The following is an 11507-nucleotide window of genomic DNA, read 5'->3' on the forward strand; positions in this document are numbered from 1 at the left end:
TTTTGGTTCCATATGAACTTTAAAGTAGTTTTTTCCAATTCTGTGAAGAAAGTCAATGGTAGCCTGATGGGAATGGCATTGAATTTATAAATTACCTTGGGCAGTATGGACATTTTCACAATATTCATTCTTCCTATCCACGAGCATGGAATGTTCTTCCATTTGTTTGTGTACTCTTTTATGTGGCTGAGCAGTGGTTTGTAGTTCTCCTTGAAGAGGTCCTTCCCATCCCTTGTAAGTTGGATTCCTAGGTATTTTATTATCTTTGAAGCAATTGTGAATGGGGGTTCACTCATGATTTGGCTCTCTGTTTGTCTGTTATTGGTGTATAGGAATGCCTGTGATTTTTGCACACTGATTTTGTATCCTGAGACTTTGCTGAAGTTGCTTATCAGCTTAAGGAGATATTGGGCTGAAAAGATGGGGTTTTCTAAATATACAATCATGTCATCTGCAAACAGGGACAATGTGACTTCCTCTTTTCCTAATTGAATCCCCTTTATTTCTTTCTCTTGCCTGATTGCTCTGGCCAGAACTTCCAACACTATGTTGAATAGGAGTGGTGAGAGACGGCATCCCTGTCTTGTGCCAGTTTTCAAAGGGAATGCTTCCAGTTTTTGCTCACTCAGTATGATACTGGCTGTGGGTTTGTCATAAATAGCTCTTATTATTTTGAGATACATTCCATCAATACCTAGTTTATTGAGTTTTTAGCATGAAGGGCTGTTGAATTTTGTCAAAGACCTTTTCTGCATCTATTGAGATAATCATGTGGTTTTTGTCTTTGGTTCTGTTTATGTGATGGTTTACGTTTATTGATTTGCGTTATGTTGAACCAGCCTTGCATCCCAGGGATGAAGCCAACTTGATCTTGCTGCATAAGTTTTTTGATGTGCTGCTGGATTTGGTTTGCCAGTATTTTATTGAGGATTTTTGCATCGATGTTCATCAGGGATATTGGTCTAACATTCTCTTTGGACATAAGATTGCAAATAGATGAAATAATTTTGGCTGGATCCTCAGCTGAACAATAAATAACACTTTCGAACATTTTCCTCACAACACTGCCCTAGGTTTTTCTTCCTGCCTCTTAGAGAATCATTATTACTGCCTCACTAAGCCAATTCATTTATGTTAATTTTACAGTAATACAGACTTATAAAAATCATTTTGTACCTGCCATTCTTTTGCAAGTATAGTAATAATCATTAAACTTCAAAGTTAAAAATCAAGTAATACCTAGAAGATATTATTATATTTTACTGGAATCTTAACCATTTAAATTTCCTTCATGTTTAAATTAGGAAAAAAAAATACATTTTCCTCTCAATAACTTTAAATAATCATTTTATACATAGATGACATTTCCAATGGTAAAGCAAAAAAAAATCAGAATATCATTATAATTTTAAACCAAAAAAAGTTCATAAATGTAGGTAGGTTATTAATAATAAAATGTTATTAATAATATACTAGCATAGTTGTTTTAAACACACTGCTGTTTCTTCCTGTACAAGTAATTAAAGAGGGTATTCTATCTAGCCTTTTGACCTCTAACATTAATCATTTATATTACGTATTTTTCAGCCAAGTGAATCTTTGTTGGCATTTTCATTTTCAATATAATAAAGAATTACTTATTTTATTGATTGTTTTATTAGCAGTCCTAAACTCTGGCCATTGCTTTGGGTTCTTGTATTATACAGACATCTATATACAGGTGTTCTCTGGTATCCACAGAGGATTGGTTTCAGGACCTCCTGCAAACACCAAAATCTGAGAATAATCAAGTCCCTGATATAAAGTGGTATATTATTTGCATCCTCCAGTATACTTTAAATAATCTCTAGATTACTTATAATATCTTACAATGTATATGCTATGTAAATAGTTGTCATATTGCATTGTTTAGGGAATAATTACAAGAAAACAAATCTGTACATGTTTGATACAGATGCAATTCTTTTCCCTAAGTATTTTTGATCCATGGTAGGCTGAATCCATGAATGCAGAACCCAACAATATGAAACTCATGGATACAGAGGGCCAACTATATGGAGACAGTATATGGACTGGATTTGGGCCTAGTTTGGGCCTTGAGTCTAAGCCGTATGCTCTAAAACCAGCTTCACAAGAGATCTATATAAGGCAGCACTTGGTTAATCATTGGATAACACACATACACACACATACACATACACACACACACACACACACACACACACACACACACACACAAACTCTCTCAAGACTCTCACTGGGGAAGGTGACTAGCAAGGAAGGATTCATGAATTTCTGATCTTCTGGTTGAATACCACAGATTCTTACCCTTACCTTTTGTTTTTGTTTTTGTTTCTGTAGATATGGGGTTTTTGGGGTTTTGTTACTTTGCTCAGGCTGGTCTTGAACCCCTGGCCTCAAGTGATCCTCCTGCCTCAACCTCTTGAAGTGCTGGGATTATAGGCAAGAGCCACTGTACCAGGCCCCCTCAAATAATTTATCCTTTGGAATGACAATCAAACTAAATTAAGATTCCAAATGCAAAGCATGAAAAATCCTCTTTAACTTCTTACCTTAGCACACTGCATGTGATTGCAGCCTTCATTCTTCTGTATTGGAGACTTACAGTTGGCACAAGGCTTGGAGTTAGTTAATAACCAGAGACAATTGGCTGCATCCTCGTAGGCTTCACTAACTCCCACAACTTCGGGATATTAAGCACAAACACAAAAATAAATGATTTATTGTACAACTTCTGGGGGGAAAAAACCCTCCAGACTTTTCTTTGCAGGCTCTCAATTTTAATAAAATATTTATTTTCCGATCATTGTCTGTGGCAACATTTTTAAACTTCTTCATTTTGAGTAGCCTAATTACAAGATAAGGAACTCTATTCCAAAAGACCTATTCATGAAACCTGGTTTAAGTGCAATTTCTACATAAACTTGTTCCCAAATAAACTGGGACCAAAACAACATACACAAAAAAGGTTTTTTTTTTTTTTTTTGTTTTTTTTTTTTTTTAAAAGCAACATATTACTCCATTTAAAATGACTATTGTATCAAAGAAAATTACAGAAAGAACAGTTACTTTAGACAATAATTTACTTAACAGGCCAGACACAAATATAATTATCAGAAACTCTTTACTATAGTAAAAGCAAAAAATATCAACATCTTTTATCCATGAGTATTCTGGATAAACTTAAAATTAATTCAATGTGACATGTCTAAAACTAAGCATCTCATTTATTACACCCTCTTTCTCTATCATATCCGGTTCCTCTCCATTCCCAGTTCTTATGCTTTAAGGTAGGGTCCTTCATACCTCTTGCCTAGACAACTAAAGCATAGAAAATCAACTATCTCCCCAGTTCCTTCAAGGGCCCACCTCCAACTACACTGCTTGTACAGTGATTTTTTAAAAAATCTCTCCATGTGTTTTTCTTTTATTGACACAAAATATTTTACATATGTATGAGGTAGATGTGACTGTAACATGCATAGAATGTGTAATAAGTCAGGACATCTGAAGTACCCATCACCTTGAGTAATTATCATTTCTATGTGTTGGTATCATTTCAAGTCCTCCCTTCTAGTTATTCTGAAATATAAAAAATATTGTCTTCTATCTAACTCTATGTTTGTCCCCATTAACAAACTTTTCTTCATCCTCCAATCCCTTGCCAGCCACCCAACCCACAGTGATCTTTTTAGAATACACACTGCTTAAAATCTTTTAATTTGCTCCCCACTGACTATAAGATAAAATCCAACTGCTTTTGAAAAGAATATAAAGCCCATTATGATATGGCCCATCTGGCAAGCTCCTCTCACCCTCCATCCCTAATCAAACTTATACTCTTCATTTTCTTAAACTCAAGTTATTTTACTATAATTTGAGATCCACAATCTTAAGGAATGTCATGGTTTTTAAAGATTCTAAATTTTACATTTTATAAACTTCCCTCTCCCCTCCATGGAGAGTTAGGGGCTACAGAGTTCCAGATGCATAATTAAAAATTTTTTTCCTGCAAGAATGTCAGCAATCAAGTTGGTTTTGTTTTCTTTTCTTTTTTAACTCTAAGTGCACTGAGAAGCCCTACATTTTCTTTACTCAAAGAGATGCCAGAAAATCATTTTAGAATCACTGAAAGTGGCCCATCTAATCAAAGCTTTGTTTACATGCCAACACTTTCAGAAGGGTGGAGGGGTAAATGGTTGGCTCTACTGTCAAAGCAGGGGAGAAATCAGACCCTTTGCATTTTGAAATTCAAAAAGAAAAGTTACCCAACCCCTAGATATAAGTCCCTGGGGAGGGAAGGGGGACAAAGGTTTGGGCTCACTGACCCCTGGGAAGTGGCTCTGTGTATGGAATGGAAGGGCTGAGCACCAGAAGCAGTCCTCTGATGGAGCCTAGCAATACAGAAGTGGAGCTGTCTTGCTGCAAGGAACCCCAAGAGCTTGTCTACTTAAGTTTATATTAACAACAGAACAGCAGCTACTGTTGGACTATAAAAGCATTGGTTTTTAACTCCACACAGCAAAGAGAAACAGCAGTAATGAACTGATCAGACTTTACTCCAGTTCTGAACACACTTGGTAGAAGATGGTTTGATTAAGCTGTTGGTGGAAAGAATTATCAGATAATTTGGTGGGTGACAGGAGTTTCAGTAGGAACTTAGTACATTTAGGGCTAACAAGGTCAAGCTGTGGAGGCAATTCCACTTACAAAGGGTATTGCTATAATACCTAATCATTTAAGTACACTTCACATTTAAACATCTAATTTTTGTTAAAAGCAGTGGCCTTTCTTCTTCCTTTAGCATCAACATTATTGTTAGCTCAGAGGCACTAACATATTCTTATGACTCTTATTGTCCATTGTTATAATAAAGAAAGCACAAAGCCATTAAAACAAAGCAGCAGTGTGGCCTGCAACAGAATAGTTTTTTCTTCCGCCCTTGGAGAGAATGTGATCTCCTAACTGCATTTTAGTGAACTGCATGAAGTAAATCACGTTCAGAGAATAACCAACTATTACTATGATAAAAACTCGTGCTGGAAAAAAGATCTTTATTTCCAATTCTCTGAACATGCTTATTCTACACATCTATCCCTTATACACACATTTTTTTTTTTTTTTTTGAGACGGAGTCTTGTACTGTTGCCCAGGCTGGAGTGCAATGGTACGATCTCAGCTCACTGCAACCTCTGCTTCCTGGGTTCAAGTGATTCTCGTGCCTCAACCTCCCAAGTACTTGGGACTAACTGTGCCCGCCACCACACCTGGCTGATTTTTTTATTTTTATTTTTAGTAGAGACAGGGTTTCACCATGTTGACCAGGCTGGTCTCGAACTCCTGACCTGAAGTGATCTGCCTGTGTTGGCCTCTCAAAGTACTGGGATTACAGGCATAAGCCACTGCATCCAGCTTATACATACTGTTCTTAACATCAACAACACTGTATCTACCTTCAATCTATCGGGTGAGATTTTTTTCACCTTTACTGACTTTCAAACTCTTCACTTCAGTTACAGCTCTTATTATATACTGATGTTCTTTCTTAATAATCTAGTGTGCTTAGGTCTCTTTCTAAAATGTATTAACTTCATAATAAAGTATTAGAATATCACAAAATCTAAGATCTATTAATAGAATAAACATGTATGCATGTGAAAACAGTTGCTTTTAAAAATTGAATTTTTATTTTTAATTTTTTTTAGAAATAGAGATTCACTCTATTATCCAGACTGGAATGCAGTGGTGCAATCATAGCTCACTGTAGCCTTCAACTTCTGGGCTCAAGAGATCCTCCTACCTCAGCTTCCCAAGTAGCTAGGACTATAGACATGTGCCACTATGCCTGGCTAAGTTTTTAATTTTTTGGAGAGACAGAATCTCACTGTGTTGCCCAGGTTTGTCTTGAACTCTGAGCCTCAAGTGATCCTCTTGCCTCGGCCTCCCAAAGTGCTGGGATTACAGGCATAAACCACTGCACCTAGTCAAAGACTGAATTTTTAAATAATACAATTTGAATTCAGTTTATTGAGTATGTCCCATGAAAAATACTGGTCTGAAAATTTATAAATTAACCATTTCATAAAAAATATAACCATTCCTGCTTCTTGCTCTAATTAGACACAACAGAGGCAATATCAGCGCTTAACAAACACTATTTAAATCTTTATATGAAATTAATTCCTTGAATTGATTTCAAAATATTTTCAAATACTTTTTTCTCTCGTTAATTAGAGTTTCTCTATGCCTGAGTCTCATATTCAAAGACTTTGGAAAACTGGGCATAAAGAAGAAAACTATTTCATGAAATACAAATTTGGTTAAACATGCTTACGCCTTTTTTTTTTTTTTTTTTTTTTTTTGCATAAATCCAAAGCAAAAATGCTTATGATCCAAAGTAATACATAAACTTAACATAGTACCTAATCATATTTTCCTTTTGAAATATCATTTTTGTATATTTAATGATGGGGTTCTACTTTAGTATTACAGTTGGCCAATTATTGTTCACTTTAATCCTCACCCCAAATTTCATAAACATAAGTGGCCATTACTGGTCACCATCTTTCAGTGTGGAAGACACAAATCAGTAGAGGGAGAAAATTCCTAGCCTTTTCTTAACAACTGGGACTTTCTCTGCAGCCTTGGCTTGGTTTCTTCTCTGGTAGAACAAACCTCAGGTGTCTTCAGTCTTTTGTCTCCTCTCATGTTTTCAAACACTCTTTCATCTTTCCAAATCAAAACCCCCTTTGGGATCTCCCTATCTCTGGCCATCAGAAGTAACCATGTATATACCATGTATACCATTTTCTAGCTTTTCTATTTCTTTCCTCCTCTTAGTATCAGGATCATTATCATGTGGAAGGTCATTTTTTCACAGTCCCACCCATAATCTGTTCTCACTAGCCAGTCCATTCTCCTTCCCCCGTTCCCTAGCAAAAACTTATCTGTGGGTATGGAATGATTCATCCAATTTTAATATGGTAAGAGATAACTAAAATAGCCATCAATTTAAAATACTTGCTTTAAAGAGTTTTTCTGTGTTCTGATACCAGATGTGAGATGGATTTGCTGTGTGGCAGGGCATTTTTGTTTCTCTTGGCCTTGGTATCTCTCTCTGTAAAATCGGGGTAATTTGTGAATTAAAGGCAAGTAGGGAGACGTATTAGTCTAATTAGACCACAGGCAAAACAGAAAATTATAATGAACTTGAAGAATTGTGGGAAGAAACCCCAAAGTGGGTTTTGATTTGGAAAGATGGAAGAATGTTTGAAAACGTGATAGGATACAGAAGACTGAAGACACCTGAGATTTGTTCTACCAGAAAGGACTACATAAACCTAAAAGATCATACCCATAGTTTGAGACTGCTTGAGTGAATGATCAGCAGTCACCTAGTAAGTGATCTGTTCTTACAGTTGGAACCTTTAAAGACGAACAGTTCTTTCAGGGTAATAGATCAGACTTGGGGATAAAAGACTGGGAAAGTGATGTACGAAGCCATTTGATGCCACAGGATAGTAGCATTTTGAGAGGGTCAGTGTGTCGTTTAGTGCCCACAAGGAGATTAGTATTCACCTCGAGCTCCCAGGACCCAGGATCTAGACAGCTGTGGAGATGCTAACTCACCTCGGAGGCTGGGGTGGGAGGTTTGGGGGAAAATAAAAGAAAAATACTTGCTTTATATTTCAAACATTGCTGGGCATTTTCTACTCAAGAACTGAATAATATGCTAGACTAATTACTTCTTATGGTGCATTAAATCTTTTAGGCAACTAGCAGGCACACAAGTTTGCTACTTAAGGTTATTTAATATATCTTATAACTCTCCTGTGCATGCCCCCTCCCACCTGAATTACCCATCTTAAGCCTTCATATCCTCTCACCTGGCCATTCTGAAGTTGTCTCAGAACTAACATTCTTACCTAGTTTCTCAATAGTCTCCATTTCATCATCCATACATCTGCCTGAGTGATCTTTGTAAGTAAGCATCTTCATTCACCACTCTCCTACTTAAAACTCCTTTTCAGTGTCTCAGGATAAGGTCAGATTTCCTAGCATTGTGCATAACCACCTCTTTGTGCCCAATGCTTGATTTGGATTCCTGTCTGCACAGTCTCATCTCTCAGTGCACCACTAAACTGATTGTAAGAATTATTTGCAGTCCTTGAATATGCCACGCTACTTCACAATGCCACTTCACCCTATGCCTGGAAAGTCTTTCCTATTCTGGTTTATGTGAAGAGCATCTATCAGCTTTCAACATGCAGCTTAAGCATCAATTCTTTTAGAAAGTGTTTCCTAACCCTCTCCCATAGATAATTGGCCTCCTCCTTCTTTGTCCTTCCCCTGCCCTAAAAGTTATCACATACATGAACAACATTCTCTCACATTCAAAACATATTTTTCCTTAGTTTTGTATACAGTTGCCTCTCTAATATATAAACTTCAAGAGCATAGAGGGCATCTTATTTTTGTATTCTAACATAAAACAGCACTCAATATACGTTAATTAAAGAGCGAAGATAACATTTAAAATCAACAATTTATTCCTAAGTTTCTTAGCATCTTTTCTGAGTTTCAGACGAACACTTATAAAATTCCACAGGACATCTCCACACATATGTTCTGTAAGTACTTCAAGTTCAGAATGTCCACACCAAAACTCATTATTTTCCCTGGAAAGTTACTTGTTTATCTGAGTTTCCTGTTTCACTAATGGCCTAATTTACCGTCTGACCCAAACTAAAAATTCACCTTCCTACCTTTAGTCTATCTTTTCTTCAATTCACCCTTCATACTCATCAGTTATCTTGACAAAAATAACTTTTCTGATACTACCACTTCTCTACTTAAATAACACACTTTATGGCTTATTCTATTAGGAGGATAAATTCAAACAATTTGGCAATAACACAATCTGGCAACACCTACCTTTCTAGCCTCATCTCTTTGCAAGTTTCTCCTATGGACCTTAACCTTAAGTTCTTAAAGAAATGTATAAAGAAATGTAGGTAGGTGGCCAATAGCAAGCCGTTCATAACAGAAATATAAATATTTCTAGCTGCCAGAAGCAAGAAAATAAAGCAAATTCCAATTGTTTTGTCACATCTAAAGGTGTTGCAGGGTAATGGTATGAATCTATTTATGGAAGACAAGTGCATATACACACCCATACATATCAGGAGAATAGGGGAAATGGGTGGGTATGAAGAGCAATGGCTAGTACAATGAATCTGGGGAACAAACACAATCTATAAAGGCATTTTTTTTTTTAGATGGAGTCTTGCTCTGGCGCCCAGGCTGGAGTATGGGGGGCGATTTGGCTCAATGAAACCTCCACCTCCCGGGTTCAAGTGATTCTCCTGCCTCAGCCTCCTGAGTAGCTGGTATTACAGGTGCACACCACCATGCTGGACTAATTTTTGTAGTTTTAGTAGAGGTGGGGTTTCACCATGTTGGCCAGGATGGTCTTGAACTCCTGACCTCAAGTGATCCACCTGCCTCGGCCTCCCAAAATGCTGGGATTACAGATGTGAGCCATCGCGCCTGGCTTAAAAAATCTGTTGACTAAACGATGCACGAATAGGACAAGAATGTTTAATCAGGCTTCACTATAAAATATCCAAAGATTATCCACTTCTCTTTGCTCCTGATAATGGACATGAAGCCTTCTCAACAAGTGAAAGGGATCTCCCTCATTATCAACTAATAAGTGGCATTTTGGTTTATACAGTAGTCTCTTCTCCATGGGTCAGAATAACCCTGAGTCAGTGGACAAAATGAACCTTGTAGATCTAAAATGCTGAGGACCAGCCCTCAGGCAGTGGTAAATTCCCTGATATAATACAAGCCTGTAAAGTATGATGGCCGTCAGGCAGTCTCTCCCAATGCCACTTTAGTTGCTGACAGTAATTACCTACTAAAAGGCAGAGATGCTAAAATCCAATTCACAGCTCACTGCCTTCAAGAAGATTCTTTGATACCCTTTCTTCCCCCAATCTGAGTTTATCATTATTGTTTCTGGACTCTCATCTTTACTCAACTATATCAGTTATCATATGATACCATAATGTCTGACTGCTTCCCTCTAGCCTCTGCATGCCCTGAAGTCTGGCATCATCTTTATTATATGCTTTGCTCATATAAGTGTAGATTTTTTTTTCTTGTTTTGAGACGGAGTCAGTCTCACTCTTTCACCAGGCTGAAGTGCAGTGGCGCAATCTTGGCTCACTGTAACCTCCACCTCCCAGGTTCAAGCAATTCTCCTGCCTCAGCCTCCCAAGTAGCTGGGACTACAGTCACATGCCACCACGCCCAGCTAATTTTTTTATTTTTAGTAGAGATGGGGTTTCGCCATGTTGGCCAGGATGGTCTCCATCTCTTGACCTTGTAATCCACCTGCCTTGGCCTCCCAAAGTGCTGGGATTACAGGCGTGAGCCCCTGCACCTGGCCCCTATAAGTGTGTAGATTTATTGGGTGAATTCTTGATCCTGACTTGTGACACCTCAAGCTAACACCATTATCTCAGTCTTTTTTTTTTTTTTTAAAAGACCAGAACTAATTAAATTTCACTTACATTTTTTGAGAGAAAACAGTTGTCATAAAACACTTTAGAAGATGGGAAATTATTGCAAAGCAGATAGATTTATCCGTTAAATGTGGGAACTGCTATTAGGAAGGCTTTAAAAAGGAGTCCCCTCAGAGATTCAAACCCATTCTGTTCACAAGGCACATGCCCTGTGTCATTCAACCCAATCTAAGCATTAGTTTTCCTCTGTAAAACAGGATTACTAACATCACCCTTGTATCATTTCTGTGATGATTAACAGAGATAATGTATTTATAGAAGTCTCAGTGACAATCCTTATCTATATGGTATTTAACATCAGTAAATCTATAGAACTACACAACAGCAAGAAATTAACTTGCCGTATCCTTCATTGGAAGCTTTCAGGGATATGAGAAGCTCACTCTCACTACAGATTATATACTACTTCCCACAAAGTACAGAACAACTGGTTGGCTCACCCTAGGATAAAAGAAAAGGGATATGGGAGGAGGATTAAATGTGACCCCCATTTACCCTGTTTATCTTCAGCTGGAAAGTAAGTCTGTTAGAAACATGGAACTTGTCCCTGATTCCTCCTTGCCAAAACTCTATTATTTCCAAAAGGAAGTTAGTCAAAGGGACCGTGATGTTAAACAGGAGAGCGCTAGCATTAACAAATGTGAAAACCTCTTAAAGACTAAAAAAGATATGACCACATTATCTTTTGAATGCTATCAGGAAATATGTAGCAAAGCAATCTAAAATTCCTTACGTTCTTCTGGTTTCATTTCGGTTACTTTTTGCAGCCAATTCTTCCATGTTTGGCAGTCACAAGGCTCATGTGCTTCACCAAGGCACTCCCTAAAGAAAATAAACATAGAAAAGACAATTTTAAAATATTCTTCATCAACATCAAGGCAAAAAAAAAAAAAG

The 11507-nt window shown here is 37.3% G+C and overlaps 1 protein-coding gene across 1 annotated transcript in view; it reads right to left on the reverse strand.

Annotated features, from left to right (window-relative positions):
* Positions 1–11507, reverse strand: part of ANKIB1 (ankyrin repeat and IBR domain containing 1) — a 172907-nt gene that overhangs the window by 18187 nt on the left and 143213 nt on the right. The window contains 2 exon segments of the mRNA XM_017870314.1: positions 2574–2704; positions 11347–11435. Of these exon segments, the coding sequence (XP_017725803.1) occupies positions 2574–2704; positions 11347–11435 (220 nt within the window).

This window comes from Rhinopithecus bieti, unplaced genomic scaffold, assembly GCF_001698545.2.
Source record: "Rhinopithecus bieti isolate Rb0 unplaced genomic scaffold, ASM169854v2 scaffold_5191, whole genome shotgun sequence".
In the NCBI taxonomy this organism is placed as follows: domain Eukaryota; kingdom Metazoa; phylum Chordata; class Mammalia; order Primates; family Cercopithecidae; genus Rhinopithecus; species Rhinopithecus bieti.